The sequence below is a fragment of the Takifugu rubripes genome, chromosome 18, assembly GCF_901000725.2.
Source record: "Takifugu rubripes chromosome 18, fTakRub1.2, whole genome shotgun sequence".
In the NCBI taxonomy this organism is placed as follows: domain Eukaryota; kingdom Metazoa; phylum Chordata; class Actinopteri; order Tetraodontiformes; family Tetraodontidae; genus Takifugu; species Takifugu rubripes.
Window position 1 is genome coordinate 3,143,567 of NC_042302.1, and position 17,587 is coordinate 3,161,153.

Here is a 17,587-nt window from a genome sequence, read left to right on the forward strand (position 1 = left end):
GCCTAAAACAAGCGTTTGCATCTTGCAGCCAGTTGTCGGGCGAAGTTTTTCCTCACATTGTGACGCTTTGATTTAATCTGTTAATTAATTAAGATGACCGACAGAAACACGATGATTGCCTCCACCAGCCTCCTCGGGGTTTTCTGTATTTACATGTTTGCTGGCGCGTAATTAGCCTCCATTATCTCTGAACAGAATCTGCTGCACTGGTGTGGCTAAAGCTAAAAACAGCCGCCTTGGTTAATTATAGCATCGGCTAGCAGAAGTGAAGCTCGCTCAGAGATGTAGCTGGCAGGATGTGCAAATATCAGCTTTCAGACGGGTAAATTCTGGGTTTCCTTTACGATTATTGTTATGTGCTGAAGGACTCAGCCTGGGGGAGTGTGTGTGTGTGTGGGGGGGGGCGGGGGGAATCCCTCCCTCCCTCCCTCCCTCAAGGTTCACTAAACCCTTATTGTGATGGGAAAGTTTCACATTTGCTGCCTTTGGGGGAGAAACCTGGTAAAAACAACAGATTATTCATCAGAAAATAGCAAAAATAAAGACGGGGTGGGGGCGGGTGATTCTGCTTCACTGGAAACGGCTGCATGAGTAATCAGCCAGATCTGCTAAGAGTGTGTGTGTGTGTGGGCGTTTGTGTGTGTGTTCATGTACAGCAGCAAAGATTAGCATTAATAAACTGGACCGGGTTGTATCACAATGTTAGCGGTTGTTGGGCTTTATGTAGCGCGCCGTGGTCATTCATGCTTTTTTTTATTATGTTAGCAGAAACTGGTGTTTTGCTCAAATGATCATTTACTTATTTGGTCTCTTCAGCGTCAGGAGCGCGTACAGTTGACCGTGCACATAAGGCAACTACTCCCCCTTCGGTTGCTTCATCAACGTTAGACTGGAATTAGCCCGTGATTAAGTGTGCCTGACATGCTAGTTGTGAAATGACACATGGCAAATGTAAATGTCCTCAACTGGGCTGTAAATTACAGATGAATTGACAGCTCTTGTGGGGAATTCTCTAAATCTGTAGGAGGATAATTGTCGACCTTATTAGCTTATTCTGCCACAACAGCTCAATAGCTTAAAATCATACCAGCCTAACAGATAAAAATGTCCCGGTGCTATTACTTCCTGTTAATGTTTAGTCACTTTAAACGGTCAAAGACTTGAACTGGAGCATAAACTCGACACATCGCGCTCTGCTAAGTCTGCTAAGATACATCCAGGCACTCATGTGCTGTCAACAGCAGCATACCTCTGCATTTAGCACATCAGCATGACGCTAATGCTGCAGCAGGCGTCATTTCACACAGCATATAGCACTCATTCTGTAAACTGTGAGTCATGCAACCACAGTGTGTGTGTGTGTGTGTGTGTGTGTGTGTGTGTGCGCGCGTATGTGTGTGTGTGTAAACATGCCTCTCACTGAAGGCCGCTCAGCATCGTCTGAGTTCCTTGGAATGTTAGCGCCGTGTTTTGGAGGGAGGAGGTTTGAGGGATAAACAAGCAGCTGATATCACGAGTCCACCGAAAACAGCCAGGCAGGAATTACGCAACACCCCAGCGGTGCGGGGGACAGGAAGTAGGCGGAAACCACGTGCCCTCGTGCCACAGGGCTAGGAGTTTCTGGGAGTTGTGGTCCAGCTGGGGGGGTTCCAAATGGGCTACGGGTGGACCTGACACCTGCATGTTTAAAAACACTGAGGACGGTCGCTGCGTCGTAGCCGCACGTGCTCACTCATGCATGCTAATCCGTAGCAGCTACACTTAGCTCAGTGCTACGTAGTTCTCTAGGACACGAATCTGAACGCTTTTTATGTTTGTGTGTTTCTGCAGCCATCAAGGAGAAGTACTCGGACTGGACCGAGTTCCTGGTTCAGGATCTGACTGGATCCAGGACCGCCCCGGCCAACCTGCTGGAGGGGGTGAGTGTTAGCGCTCAGGCTGGGTCAGGAAAAAAAGGATAGTTCACGTTAACCCCGGCGATGGGTAATGCAGAGCGTTTGATTATGATGCAACTTTTGGTTTTAAGGGAGGCACAGAGGTCAGAGGTCACGTGTGAATCCCGGCAAAAGATTGCAGCAGTTTGATTTTTACCAAGGGAATTTCATAGGGCTTCTATTCATTTTGCCCCTTTAGCATTTATGCTAAAACTGGTTCCGGGGGCTATGTTAGCTGGAGCTAGCACAGAGACAGACGGAGTCCCGTTGAGCGTTGATGCTACGATACCGCGGAACTCGGCTGGTTGTCATGCAGCGTTTGTTGTGAATAAAAGCTGTCAAATGTTGCCGGGGGCAGTTTTACCTGCACGGTGAGCTAACACCTGGTTGAGGCAGAACCACTTTCTCAGGTTTACACACTCCCTTTGAAACCTTTACCACAGATGGTGTTATGATAGTTATTGTTATTGCTGTTTCCCATAACTCTGAATCTTCTCGCAGCCTCTCAGAGGTAAGAACACGGTGGATCTGATCCTCGAGGACTCCGTCCTGGAGCTTCAGGACCTGTCGGACCCCTTCCTCTACTGGCCTGCCCGGGTCATCCAGAACGTGGGGGGGCGACTCCGTCTACGATATGCCGGCCTCACGGACGAGCACCGCGCTCAGGACGCATGGATTTTTTACCTGGATGTCAGGCTCCGCCCCCAGGGTTGGGCTCTGGAGAACCGCCTCGCCTTACAACCGCCCACAGGTGATGATTTGACCTTTGACCTGTTGTCATCTGGTGCCGAGCCGAACCGGCTGACGCCACCTGGAGCTTAATTACAGAGATCAGGAGAGTCTCTGAGTCGCTCTCCCGTCGCTGCTGACTGATTTATTTCAGGCGTCGCCTCAAAATTCAGGCGTTCTGAACGCACCTGCGTTTTGAGTCCACGTTACAGGTAAAGCTGTCTGAGCTAGCTATCTGATGCTAACCGCGCGCTCCGCCTGCAGCCCTCAGGCCTCTGAAGAGTGCCCCCGACTGGCAGAAGGCTCTGGAGGACGCCCAACTGGACGGACAGAAGAACCCGCTTCCTCTTGAGGTCTTCAAGGTGAGTCGGTCAGCACACAAGGTGGCTTCTGTTCCTGGAGGTCCACTGTCAGAAGCGGGCCGGGCTTCCGCCTGGCTTACATTGAGAGGGGAGTGGAGCCCGTTTGTCTCAGCGTTTGACGTTACTGTGCCAGGACCATGTGGACCTGCCCCGGCACTCGTTCAGGACCGGGATGAAGCTTGAGATGGTGTCTCGGTGGGAGCAGCTGCAGATCTGCCCCGTTTCTGTCACCAAGGTAAAGACGTCCACCTGGAGACGCCTCAGACTCGTGGCCTCGTTAGTTCTCACCCCCTCCCCCCTCCCCCCCAGGTCTACAACGACGTCTACTTCCAGGTGACGCTGGACGACGCGAGCGTCGACGCTACGCCGCGGCGCGTCGTCTGTCACGCCAACACGCCGGGCATCCTGCCGGTGCAGTGGTGTCTGAAGAACGGCGTCGGCTTGGAGCGGCCGCGGGGCTTCGAGGGCCAGGACTTCGACTGGGCGGACTACCTGAAGCAGAGCGGCACCGAGGCCGCTCCCGAGAGCTGCTTCCCCGACGTGAGTTCGAATAGGTCAGACGTAGAGCGACAACTGGGGCCCTAAAAACAACCCCTCACACACACGCTCAGGTGTTGAACAGCGTTCGGAGCCCGGACGGAAACAGAGGGAGGCGGCACAATCAGGCTCGCTGTGCTGCTCCGCCTGTTCTGTTGTGCTGGGACGCGCGTTCGAACATCATGTTGCGGTTTAGCAGAGAACAGCCCTCAGGGACCAAACACGATGTCACTTAGCCCCCAGGGTTAGCCTCCAGTTCGGGCTAAATGCTAACGCAGCAGGTTTGTCCGTCAAAAACCGCAAACTGGAAGATGTGAGGAAGATCGCCCTTGACCTTTAACCTTTGAGACTCCTTTAAAATGACGTTCAAGTGGAAATTTATTGTCAAAGCATCGTCTGTGTGTGTGTGTGTGTGTGTGTGTGTGTGTGTGTTCAGACATGGCAGAACAGAGGATTTGCCAAGGACATGTGGCTGGAGGCGGTCAACCCTCACCGGCCGGCAGAAGTGTGTGTGGCTCAGATCACTCAAGTTAGAGGACGCCTGCTGTGGCTCCGACTGGAAGGTACACACCTGTGTGTGTGTGTGTGCGTGTGTGTGTGTGTGTTACCGCCCCGCCCACCTCTCGACTGTCCACCTGTCTCCAGGTGTGCTGAAACAGCTGTCGGAATGCTTGGTGGACGTGGAGTCCATGGACCTCTTCCCTGTGGGCTGGTGTGAGGCTAACGCTTACCCTCTGACCGCCCCCATCAAAGCTGTCTGTGCGTAGACACACACACACACACACACACACACGTGCGCAGGCACACGCACACACACCTGACAGTTTTCCCCGTTCTGTAGGTCAGAAGCAGAAGAAAATCGCTGTGGTTCAACCGGAGAAACAGTAAGAGTTGTTGATCCGCCTCCTCCTGTTTTATTGATACTTATATTGTTGTTGCCCTGACCCGATCCGATACTAAATAAACAGTCCCGCTGGTGCCGATCCGATACCGTTTGATGATACACAGTTGCAGGGCTGACTCCAAGTGAGGTTAAAGTTATTAATCGTCAGTAAAGCTGCTGCGCCGTAGCGCCGGGCAGTACCGAACCACAGAACCACAGAGATGACCCCCCACCACACGGACGAGGACGTCGCGTTGCCTTCATGGTCTTTCGAAACGGTTGACTTTTGTTGAGGTCGGTTTTTTTAAAGGGAGTTTCCCAATCTTGCATGCTAGCGTAGCATGACCAGTCAGATCCAATCCAAAAGTCGTGTATCGGGGCACGATCCGATACTTTGGAAAACACTGATAGTGTGCGTGAGGCTAATGTTAGCCGCGCGCAGGGTTTTGTTACATTTTTCTAAATGAGCCAAGAAAAGTCCGCAGGAAATCGGCTTTGGTTGGTTCTGTTGAGCGACGGCGACCTCAGGACGCTGCTAACCGGTGCTGATTCCGTTTAGCGGTACCCCAGCGCCACCACAGCAGCGTGGCCCAGGCGCCCTTGTGACGGTGGACGATTGATTGATGATTTTATCCATCGCTTCCTCCGGATTGACGGCCTTTTCTCGCAGGTCGGTGCCGTCGCCTACAGTAGAAATGACTCCTGTCCACCACTGCCAGCCCGTCGCCATGGACGCAGGTAACCAACCAGCGGTTTAAATGCAGCTCCCCGCCAGTAATTAATGCTAAAAAATGTCCGTGGTGAGAGGAGGGAGGGAAACGCTGCCCCGTTCCTCCCTCACTCCCAGTGTTTACCTGCTATTTACATGTTAGTTGAAAACTATTTTTACCACAAAAACAACTTATGGCAAAATAAAACAATTTGCAGCTAGAAGCAGCAAATTATAATTTTTTTTTTTTAATAACAAAAACTTATCTATGCTAAACGTTGCTAGCTCCAGAAGCTAACGCGCCACTCTCACTGAATGGATTTTAATTTAGCTGCCGTTGTCGCTAAAAGTCCTGACTCAATACAGATATTTAAAATTCAAATCTGGGGGGGAAACACTTCATTCTCACCATAATTCCAGTTTTTTCCCACTTTAAAATCCAAACTGGGAGGCGGAGAGCGGCCATGGGACCGAAATGTAGCTGTAAACTAAATGTACACTTAAATTAAAAGTGAGCTGCAGGCTGAGCCGCGTTTCCAGGAGACGCCAGTTGCCCGTTTCAAAAACCACCCACTCGCTGCTACATATTCATCGGCTCGCCTGATTATTCGCCGGAGTCGTGCGGCTCCAGGTGTTGGCGTCTACGGGGCTGCAGAAAGTGGAGGTGCAGCCTGATGTCGACGCTAATTTCTGTGTGTGTGTGTGTGCGTTTGCCGTCACTCTGGTTTAGTTCAAACAAATGATGTGTGGTCCCACTGCTCATAAACAGGTCCGTGCTAATTGTTTATGGCTCTGACTCAGGTTCAGCTAACGGCCGATACACCTGCTCCAGGATATTCGTCAACCACCGCTGCTTCTCAGGACCGTACCTCAACAAGGGACGCATCGCCGAGCTGCCGCAAGCCGTCGGGCCGGGGAAGTGCACGCTGGTCCTGAAAGAGGTGGGCTGATTGTGCGGGAGTGGGGGGTGTTGATGCCTCGTTAACCACCTGCCGTCTCCCGGCAGCGCCTTCATTTTAATGTGACGAGCTGTCAGTCATTAGCGGCTGCTAGCGCTTAGCAAAACAACCTCGGAAACTCTCAGGAGGAGGTTGCGATTTTGATTCTTTTTAAGGAGTCGGCTGTGGAAAATCTGAATAAATCTTGAAATTAAGGAGATTTTTGGTGTCTGAAGTGTTTTGCTTCGGCCCACAGCTGCTTAGCATGCTGATCAACGCCGCCTACAAGCCGGGACGAGTCCTGAAGGAGCTGCAGGAGCTGCAGGATCAGAGCTGGGAATGTCAGGAGGAGACCCTCAAAGCCAAGTGAGCAAACTCAGAATCTGCTGCTTTTTTCTCCTTAGACCTGAAACTCAGCACTTCCTGTCATGCTGGTAAAACTACCTGTATCCATGACAACAGTTGATGCCGCCAAAGAAACCAGAGAAAATCAGGTGTGATGGCTCATGTAGCCTAACGCTAGCTGAAATCCAAACTTTAATAGGAGTGTTTGAGTCCGCTGGAGCCGAGAGGCTCCAGAGTCCAGGTCATGTTTGTCCTGGAGCTGCCAGCAGATTAGCTGACCTCTCCTGACCTTCGCTAAGCAGAGGCGGCAGATCCGATCCAGGCCAGAGCATCCAGTTCCTTTTTCCAGCTAGCGAACATGTGAACGCTCTCCCCCCAGATATAAAGGGAAGACGTACCGCTCGACCCTCCAGATCATCCGGCTGGCGGACCAGATCCCGGACTTCTGCAGAAAGGTGTGCCTGAAGCTGCAGTGCTGTCCCAACCTCTTCGGTCCGGTTCTGGTGACGGACAAGTGTCCCGAGAACTGCTCGCTTCAGACCAAAACCAAATACAGTGAGTCAGGCGCGCTGTTCTTCCTGAGCAACGCCGCGGCGATGAAGGGCGTAAACGTGTTTTCTGACAGCTTATTACTACGGGAAGAAGAGGAAGTTGTCCAAACCGGCGGCGGGAGACGAGACGGCGGAAGGAGACGTAGCCAAGCCGGCGCGCCGCAGGAAGAAGAGGAAGGCCATATTTGTGCAGAAGAAGAGGCGTTCCACGGCTGTGGATTACACCCCCGCCGGCTCCCCGCAGGTTAGATGACCTTCTCTGTCCTGTCACGAGTATCCCACAATGCACCTGGAGCAGCTACGTCCTGACACATCTGTTTGTGGTTCTCTTCCAGGACAGCGATGAAGAGGAGGATGAGGACATGGCGCTGCAGTCGGGCAGCGAGGGCACCAGCTCTGAGCCACGGGAAGACCACACCGACGCCTCCTCGGTGGAGGTGGCCAGCAGCCGCCCTCGCCGCGCCGCGTCGCTGCGCAGGGCCAACAGCACCGGTCACCCCAGGGCGGTCCAGGAGGCCCCCGAGGGACGGAGGAGGACGACCCGCTCCGTGTCCGCCTACAGCCAGGGCAGCCAGTACCAACCGCCCAAAGACCAGGACATGCAGGTGAAGAGCCGCCGCCGTAGCTGCGCTAGCTCGTCTGAATATGCTAATATGCTAATCTGATCTGGGTGGGTTCCAAGGTGGAGGAGGAAGGTCAGCTGGTGTTGGACAGGAACCCTCTGGAGTGGAGCGTGGATGAAGTGGTCCATTTCATCAACTCCACCGATTGTGCGTCGTTGGCCAACATCTTCCAGGAGCAGGTACACACACACACACACACACCACAACTCGCCTACATGTTTCTGTAAGACACGTGTCAAACGGGTGTCTCGGCTGCAGGACATCGACGGTCAGGCGCTGCTTCTGCTCACGCTGCCCACCGTGCAGGAGTGCATGGACCTGAAACTGGGCCCCGCCATCAAACTGTGCCACCAGATCGAGCGCGTCAAGGTGGCCTTTTACAGACAGTTCGCCAACTGACCCCAGAGCAGGAGGTGGGACCAGGCGGCCTCTGGTGGGGGAACGTCCTGAAGCGTGCCACGTGAGGGTCAATCCTGGGATTATGGCGCTCTTAAAACCTTCGATTCATTGATCAGGTCGCATCGATGTTCTTAAATAGTTTAGCATTGAAGCTAATATTAAATACTAGCCCCCCCCCCCCCCCCCCCCCCCCCCCCCCCCCCCCCTTTCTATGAGACGTGATTGGTTGTGAGCAGATTATCAGAGGTATTTAACAAACCCAGATATAATATATTTGGATTATTTATTCTTCCCCTAATTTATGATCAATTGTTTACTGAGCCGCACGATTTCCTGTGACGTTAAAGTCAAGAACAACGAAAATTAGTCAGAAAAGGTCCCGAAAATCAGTCTCATCGTTATGATCACGTGACGCGAAGCCCTTCCTGTGTACATCTATGCAAATATGTTGCCGATATTTTTGATAAGAAAATAAATTTCTATTGATTTTTATGTTTGCGAGCATTTTGTGGTTTGTTGCGCTGCTGCTGTCGCTAGTAAACAGCACAATTGTTTGCTAACGTATGTGCTAATGGTGGGCGGAGTCTGCCACAGGTGTGACACAATTGTATGTTGACAAAAGTAATTTTAAAAAAAGTTTTATGAACAAAATGCTAAATTGGTTAGTAACATAGCTATAAAAGTTAATTTTTACTGCACATTTTTAATTAACATAAATTTATAAACATTAGTGATAAAATCTTTCATTTACATTTAAAAAATGTAAATTCTCAGCCAAAGGTAAGAAGGTTTGGTGTTTATTACAGTAAAACAAAATTAATGTGGCTTCATTAGACTCAAAAATGTCAGAATCCAATGTCAGTTCATTGTTTACATTGATCTATGTGAATAAATAACTAACAATATAAGTACAATACCAAAACATGTTTTTACATTGACATTGCTAGGCAACGGCATAAATACACATAAATATGGACAGTTCACCTATTTTTAAAGTGATTTGTGATGATTCCGTTTGCAGTTAAACGCATTAGCAGATAAATGAAGGGGACATTTAAATTCCCAGGACGCCAACACTGTGGACAGTCACTCTAATTCCGTTGCCTGGCAACGGCCCTTTAGATGTTGGCGCGGGACGATTCCCGCCTCCTGGATTCTGTGAAGGTACGACGGTGGAGGTGTCGACGCTCTCCTGTTGTCAGGTGAAAGTCGGTTTCTTGAGCGCATATGGAGTAGCACAGAACTGACTGGAGATGAGATTTGGACCCTGATCTGACCCGGGACCAGGGCTGGTTGGGTCCTCAGAACACAGAACAATGGTCCTTATTGTCTGTGTGGTACCACAACATTCAGGGCGCCCCCACGGAGCCACTGAACACCACAGAAACTTAATGACAAGAGCTACACAAGGGACGAAACCCAAAAGCCCAGATGGACCTTTGATGTTTGAAGGAAGTGAAGATGCCTCACGGACATTATTTACCCACCATGGGGGAAAACCCTGGAAAATCCCCACTGAGCCACCATCAAACAGCCACAACATACATGGCGCGTGATTAGCATGACGCTACAGTTAGCCTCAGAGTCTTTGATGTAATTAAAGCTAAATGTAGGAGCCAAGCTGCTATTTAAGTTGATTAATATTCGGATGATTAGAGTCTAAATGCAAATGATGTTTTTTAGAGCTTCTAGCTAAACTAAATGTTCCTGGAGAACAAAACCGCTGACTTTGAAATTGATTCTGAACGTTTGTGGTTGATGCCACCATTTTCTCCTCGACATGAAAAACACTCAACTGTTTCGCCGCCACTGCGATACTGCAGGAAACCATGGAAACGGTGATGGTTGGAAAGGTGTTTAACGGCTTTGGTTCAATTGTGGCTCAGTTGAAACCAGCTAAAAACCCTGTAGCGTAATAAAGAGTGAAGCTAAACGTGCGCTGGCAAACGTTTAAACACAGATTACAACCTTGTCTGCAGCGAGATAATCAAAGTTACTTTTTTATGGAGAAGGAAATGTCAGAATGAGAGTTTTAAAAAGGTTATTGAATAATGTAGCACCAAGATGAAGCAGATGATGTGGCGAAACGTTGGGCTCAAAGTTTGCGAGCGTGTGTGTGTATGTGTGTGTGAATGTGGGGGAAGGTGACGGTGGTTAACTATCAACTGAACTGTCTCTCACACACACACACGAACTGTCTGTTGACGTCAAATCTAGGTCGCAGCAACACACACAGGAGAGAGAACAATCAGAAATGTTGAAGACAAACATCTTCCAGCTCAGCCCTTCATCCCTCCACCAAGATTAGAGTCAATCAAAAACTCTCACAAGTTGAACAACCATCAGGAACCCCCCCCCCCCCCACACACACACAGACTAGTCACCTGACTCCCGTTGTGACCTGTAGCCGCGTTTCCACTGCAGAAGTTCCTGGTAATTACTGGGGGCAGGAACCTCCCAAGATCCGTCCTTCTCACTCGGTCGATGGTCGTGCCCCCCCCCCCCGTGACATCATCACGAGTTTTGATCGCTAAATAATCGAGCAACATTTTCAACCATGTGGCAAGCGGCCAAAAGTAAAAATTGTAATAAAAGAGACCCCGAGGAAGGGGGCAAACAGGAAGGTGGATGCTGTGGACGACAAGCTTGTTTTGATGATTTCTGATTATGTCACATCCTGCCCCCAATCGCCACTGAGTAAACCTCAAGCCACACCCACTTATGTTTAAATACATAGGGACTTGGCTAGACCCTGGAAAGGTTCCTGCAGGGAAGGGTCCTGCAGTAGAGACGCACCCTTATCTTGCTAGAGGAAAAGATTCCCGTTATGCCGACGACTTCAGCTTCTATCTGTAACATTTCGTGCACGCTTATTTTCAGTGCAGGCGAAATGTTCTATGTTTCAATCCATTTATAATAGTTTTAAACAGTGGCTCATGTAGAATCTCACACCTTAACCTCTGTAATCTCTTCAAAAATAGCATGTCAGCTTAAAGTCTCGCTAAATTCTTTCAGATTCTCCGAGAGATTCAACAGCTGCCGAGGTAAAACTCTAAAAAATAGTCAGTTTGAGCTTTACAGTGAAGTCTAGTGGTGAGTTGGTGTCATCGGGCAAACTTTGCAAAATCAAAAAGAAACAATCAAAGCTGAGGCTAATGGGCTAGCCGCTAGCCGACTGTTACACCTTGAGCAAACAAGCTGATTACCTGTGTAAAGTCAGTCTTTCTGCCATGCTTGTTTTTCGGGGTTTTTTTAGCTGGATTCCAAACGTCCCCACACCCTGCAGGTGATTCATTTCCATCTTTACTGGGCCGCTGAGACCCAGGAGCCACTTCTGCATCGGGAACTCGGAGCAAGAGTCAATGCCGATGAACGTTTGGCAGCAGCTGGATGCTAACTTGCACCTCTGTTTACACAACACGGCATTTTTCTCTCGATTGTTCATTATTCATCACCCGTGAGACCCTCTCCCATCTGCCACTGCGGCCGGGTATGTGTATTAAGTCCTGCTGCTCGTCCTCCCTTCATCCGTCCTTCCAAAGGTAATGTATTCACTGATGGTATCGCTGGGAGAGCTGATGGGGGCCCAACTGGGAACACGGTGCGAGGGTCTGAGCCGGTGTGGGAGGAGGAAGTGAGTCGGTGTGTTGGTGGGTGGGCGGCACAAAAGGGCGAGTTGAGAAAGAAAGGGGAAAAAAGACAGATGCATAATTACATCTGTCTGCCCACACGGAAGTTCACACGGAATCAATCGGCAGGAAGTGGTTTGATAATCGACTGATCACTTCTCTGCCGGCACCTCGAGCTCAGGTCGCCAACGCTCAGAGGAGAGTTTGCTGGTCACCAGACATTCACCTTCCACCCAAATAAGGTGAATTTAACATGAATGTGAACCGGTTTAGAACTGGAACCGAACTGGATGAAGCTAAGATTAATGCCTGTTCTTGGAGAAGAGCTGAGTTCATTTTCTACAACTGTACAGCTGCTGGCACACGAGTGCAAAGCATCATGGGAAATGGGAAAAATGACCTCTGCAGAAACAGCTGACAAGTGGATTTGCGTTATTGCTACGTCTTGATTATTCGTGTCGCAATTACGCATTTTTCTGAATTTATATAAATATAATATAATATAATTTATATAAATCATCAACTTTTTTCTGCAGCTTCAAAAAGGACGTGAAGGTGCGAGAAAAACATTAGCTATTTAGCCATAAATCCTTTAGCTGGTCCACAAACCAGTTCTGATGTGGTTCCGTGTGGGACTCGGGTTATGCTGTTTGTGATGAATGAAGGTTGATGCAAGGTCCTAGCACAGCTATGTGCGCGCGTGTGCATGTGTGTGTGTGAGTAACATGAGCCAGTGGCGCTGGTGGGACGTGGTTCTGGAAGGTCAATGAGACGCAGCTCTCCTCTTCCTCGGTGTGTCAGGGAAATTCAAAACCTCTCCGGAGTCACGGACGACACGTTAGCACCGAGTGTGCGTGCGTGCGTGCGTGTGTGTGTGTGTGTGTGTGTGTGTGGTGGGCTGATTAAATCTGGTCCAGGATCAATGACTTAAAATTACAAGCAAAAGTTCTTCAACAGCCTTCAGTCTGTGACGCATGTAGAAAAATAACCACCACTTTTTCATGGACGACAGGATGTTGTCAACAGCACCTTTACTGTAACTGTTGCCATGGGGAGCATTTACGCGAGTATTTCAAACACATGCTGCTAAAAATGTCTTGCATGATTATAAAAAGATGGCTTCATCCCAGACCCTCGTCCCCCTTGGAGGTTTCTCACCATCGTTGCAGAACGCAGCTGCCCAGATGTTTGAAGCAAGGCACTGTGATTATTACGCTCTATTTGTGGATGTACATGTGAGCCCACAAGCGTGTGTGTGTGTGTGTGTGTGTGTGTGTGTTGTGTTGCTGCCCTTTGTTCTTTTTGTTTAAATGAATATATTCCAGTGAGATGAAACAGTTGACTCATTTCCTGTCCTGTCAGTGCATTGATCACATTGCTGCGCAGTTAAAGTGTGTATGTGTGTGTGTGTGTGTGTGTGTGTGTGTGTGTGTGTTCGTTTCTAAAGACACTCACTGCTCAGATTATCCTAATCTTCAGTATTACCAATGTTAAGTATGGTGGGGGTGTAAGAATATGAGGGAGGGAGGAGGAGCATCTGGATAGCACAGCTGGTTGGCTGCTGGGCCCGTTTCTATGGCAACCAGGGTGCAGGCACCGTCCCCAGGTCCGCATGGATGATCTTCCTGTGAAAATAGTGTCTAAAAAGCAAAAACAAAGCAAAAAGTGACTGTGGTGATTTCTGAGAGAATCTTTTACACTTTTTTTCAGCGGGAATTACAGAAGATGTGAAAAATAAAACTGCTCGAATGAGTTGTTTTAGGAGGTTAATTTCCTGTGTTTTATTCTTTGTTTTAGAAGTTGAGATCAAAGCAAGTATCTTTAAGAAAGACAAAAAAAATTTCTCTAAAATCTCTCAAATAAAACTGGCGTTTTCTGATATAACATGTATTTAATGTGGCACAAATAGTTTAAAAAGGTGAAATAATGGACAGATTTTTTTCCCAGTGTAGCGGTAGAGGAAGAAAAGTTGTAAAAACCTTTAAACTTGAAGATGTGCAGGCTCCTGTGAGAAGGGGAATTAACAGAGGAGGGAATTTACACAACAGATTCCTGCGGATAATTTTTCTAAAATATCTGAAAAGACGAAACGAGGCCTCCTTTCTGATGATGTTTGAGGAGGTCCTTAAAATCAGACAAGATTAACTGAGATTCCACATAAAACCACCAAGGAAACACGAACAACTGTCATTTGTTTCAAGCGAAGCTGCGAAAGTGAAAGTAGCTTCTTAGCAGTTAAGAGTTCCAGGAAGTAGCCTGAAGCTCATGCAAATATGTCTTTTCTTCCAAGGTGTAGAAGCACAAAAACATGCATTTAAGACAGAAACATGGAAAAATGTCACAGCTGTTCCCCCAAAATTAATTAAAACAGTTAAATTAAATGAACCTCTATATAAAATCTAAAAAAGCTGATGATTACAAGAGGAAGGAGGAAAAGCAGATGTTTGCCAGACGTGATGAATAAAAGTTCAAATAGACTGACGACACGTCAAAGTTAATATTGATTGACTGTGAACAAGAACTCGGTCAATAAAATGACATAGAAAAGAACAAAAAAGACTGAAAGATATTTCAGTTTAAAGACGCAGAAATGAGGGGGGGTACATTAAAAACACAATAACAGGGTTCAAAATACATGAACAAGGAGAGTAATTTGTAAAACTGAAAATGTCTATTCATGTGAAATAGCTAGCATCGGTATGCTAACATTGCTAACACTGTTAACACATTCCTAAATGTGAGGGGGAAGAAGCCACCTTCACTTCACAAAAAACCCAAATGTTTTTAAAATTTTGTGACCTTTAAAATTTAGGCTATGACCAATCAGGGGAACCCGAACCACAAGTTGGAACAAATTAAGTATAAAAACACAGTAAACACAATAAACCTCCAACTTCACTGTAAAATTGATTAATGTAGTAATAATAATGGCAATGATGATGGATAAAATCGAAAGAAATAAGAAAAATAGAATGAAAACATCAACCAGCATCATTCCATACGGGACTTAAAGTTTAAGGTGACGTAACGGGTCATTTGGTGTTTCTGTGCTGTTGGATCAGCATGGGGGGGGGGGGGGGGCACTGTGTGCCAGGCTTACTCAGCGGTACACAACCACACATTACACATCTATAGATACCTATATACCTATATGTGTGTATGTGTGAATGGATGATCTGTAGCTTTGATCTTCTTCTTTACTCTTTTCTTCTTTCATTCTATTCTTTCCCGCATCATTAGTGGAGTTCTTTGTTGTTAAAGTCGTGCTCTTGGTTTTTAAGGGCTTGTTTGGTCATTGTTGTTTGTCTGTCCTGTTGTTTTTCTGGGATGATTTGGGGGTTTCCCAGCAGTCATGTCCAGCATTTATTCATACAATAAAGTTTAAACTTCATCACGACACAGGGTGGGCTCCGACCCACAGTCATAGAGCAACACCGTCTGAAGGTGTTGAGATCCGAAGCTGCTGCCTCCCTGCTGGACCGGAGCAGGACAACGAGCAAAAAACAACGCGTTAGATAAAGTGTGTTGGAACAAAGAACGTCTCCAAAAGCTAACGTCACATAAACACGGAGGAAACATGGGAAAAATACAAATACTTGCGTAAAGACGTGAAAGTTATATTTAAATGCGGTCTGAAGCAGTAATATTATACTGAAGGACGTAATTGACCAGGACAAAGATGGAGTCTGAGGTTTACTGACAGCTCATCATCTAACTCCATCATAATTACCAACTGTGGGAACTTTAATTTAGACTCTTGCTGTTTGTGTGGACAGAAACTGTTGACAGAACCAGGAAGAGGAAAGAGAGAGAAGGAGGAAAGCCCAACATTTCTGATACTCCGACTGGCTCTGGAGGCTGTTCAGGAAACGATGGATGGAGGGAAAACTGCACAGGACACGTGTGTCGACACGTGTCCTGTGCAGTTTTCCCTCCATCAATATCATTTTAGTTTGGAGTTCTTCGTGTTTGTCAAATGAATATTCTAATTTTTGTATTGGTTTTTTTTTAAAATTAACATCGCCACAATTTATTTTCTTTCACGCTTCAAACACAAACAATACGCAAACACTGGCGCCGTCTCGTGGAACTACTACAAACTGCACTGAGTTCTGTTTTTCTACTAACAGGGCAGTTTTAAAGAAAACTCCTTTTAATTTTGTTTTCTGAAAACAGATTTCAAATGTCTACCTTAAGGCTGCATTACCTTGATTGAAAAAGTAATTTATTCTCTTTTTTTAAAGTTGTTTTTAGAATCATTAAATTGGTCGATGATTCTCCGCAGGTGATTAGAAAACCAAGTCTGGGGAACCATTTTCAGTTCTTTAAACTCTAATTTCTCTTTCGTTACGAGTCGTTATGTCACGCTGCGTTCAAATCAACTCGGAGGTTTCGTTCGCTTCGAATTATAATCAGTTTAGTGTTTCCTATACTCACAAACCTTATAATCGATTAACTCAGTGACTAATGTCAAATGTGAGCTCAAATACTGTTTAATTATACTGAGAAACCCCATTAATACTTTGACAGGAATGAGGTTTGTGTGTCTGACGTGATTTCGAGTTTCGTGGTTTCAAAGCCCAGGAAACCTGTCAATGATCATGTAAATTCCCACTGTCTGTGAACGCCGCGCCGTTGCTCCGCTTCGGTGGGTTTATTCCAGAGGGTCAATGAGATGAACAGTGAGCATCCCAGGTCCTTAACAGGTGAGCAACCCTCTTCTAACACGTCCATCACCTTTCTTTTAGAACGGTGTTAAAGCCTGACACAGAGGTAGATTCATATCTGTCAATATTTTAGTTTTCCGTACCGTGATTTGTCTTAATGAGTCAAATTCAGATTTACGCCGCATGTAAAATACTTCAAACTAGCCTGATAAAATCCTTCTTCTTTTACTTTTTTGATCAATAAAACCTGAAAAATATCAACTGTGTTAAAGGTCAATATTTTGATATACATAGAATTCGGTATAAATCGTGTTTTTGTTGTGACATAACAAGAAAAAGTGTGTTACTATATAAAATGTGTGAGATTTTTCACAGATAGATCAGAAAAGAATCAATATTTCTACAAAATTTGAAAAAAAAACCCAAATGCAATTGATGTGTTTCTAACCATTTTTGCCTTTAGCTAATTTCTTCACCTTGTCTCAGTCATATTTAATTTGTTGGTCTTGCAACTTATTTTTCTTCTAATTCATCGCTTTATTTTTCATTCTGGTTTTTCATGTCTTTGTTTTGCCTCCTGTTTTTGTTTCTTCACTTCCTGTTACACTCTCACTTTTTCATCAGCTTTTAATGATGCCATTTTTTTGTCCTTTTACAACTTTTTATCATTCTAAAATTCCCTTTTATCTCTATTGTGAGTTTACACACTCATCTGTCCTGTTTCTACTGTATCTTTGATCAAGTGACCCCATGTTAGTGTGGCAGCAAATGCTCCTGTCTCACACACACACACACACACACACACACACACACACACACACACACACACACACACACACACACACACACACACACACAGGCTCTGGCCCATGCTGTGTTACCTTCCCTCTGTAAAGGTTTGACAAAGGTTTGTGTGACCTTTCACCTCTGTTTGAGGGTGGACGGGGGGTATCACAAGGTCCACATGTGGCCTCAGATGTTCCTAAAGGTGAAGACCCCCCGACAACAACAATAAATATTAACTCTCACCATGAAAAAGCAGCTTTAGCTACATGGTTATTAGCATGATGCTACCACCTTTGTTTATGCCTGGAATAGCACATTAAGCATCATCAGCAGGTTTATTAAGGGTTTCAACAATGGCCCCCGTGTGCTGGTGAAAATCCTCTTAGCTCGTGGCTACTTCATCAGGAAAAGCATTTATTCCACTAAGACCCTTCAAACTTTACATCGCTGTTATTTACAACATTTAAATGGAAACTTCAGTAAAAAGTGAAGCAG

The 17,587-nt window shown here is 46.8% G+C and overlaps 1 protein-coding gene across 1 annotated transcript in view; it reads left to right on the plus strand.

Annotated features, from left to right (window-relative positions):
* The window catches only part of sfmbt2 (Scm like with four mbt domains 2), a 17,536-nt gene extending 9,341 nt beyond the window's left edge, over nt 1-8,195 (plus strand). Inside the window, exons 5-20 of the mRNA XM_003972736.3 lie at nt 1,831-1,919; nt 2,436-2,685; nt 2,928-3,025; nt 3,159-3,260; nt 3,335-3,565; nt 3,999-4,125; nt 4,208-4,321; nt 4,404-4,446; nt 5,116-5,183; nt 5,956-6,095; nt 6,349-6,458; nt 6,817-6,992; nt 7,063-7,232; nt 7,324-7,593; nt 7,671-7,790; nt 7,870-8,195. Coding sequence (XP_003972785.3) covers nt 1,831-1,919; nt 2,436-2,685; nt 2,928-3,025; nt 3,159-3,260; nt 3,335-3,565; nt 3,999-4,125; nt 4,208-4,321; nt 4,404-4,446; nt 5,116-5,183; nt 5,956-6,095; nt 6,349-6,458; nt 6,817-6,992; nt 7,063-7,232; nt 7,324-7,593; nt 7,671-7,790; nt 7,870-8,010 — 2,249 coding nt within the window. The 3' untranslated portion in view covers nt 8,011-8,195. The remainder of the gene's footprint in view (nt 1-1,830; nt 1,920-2,435; nt 2,686-2,927; nt 3,026-3,158; nt 3,261-3,334; nt 3,566-3,998; nt 4,126-4,207; nt 4,322-4,403; nt 4,447-5,115; nt 5,184-5,955; nt 6,096-6,348; nt 6,459-6,816; nt 6,993-7,062; nt 7,233-7,323; nt 7,594-7,670; nt 7,791-7,869) is intronic.
* Nucleotides 8,196-17,587: the final 9,392 nt, after the last annotated feature.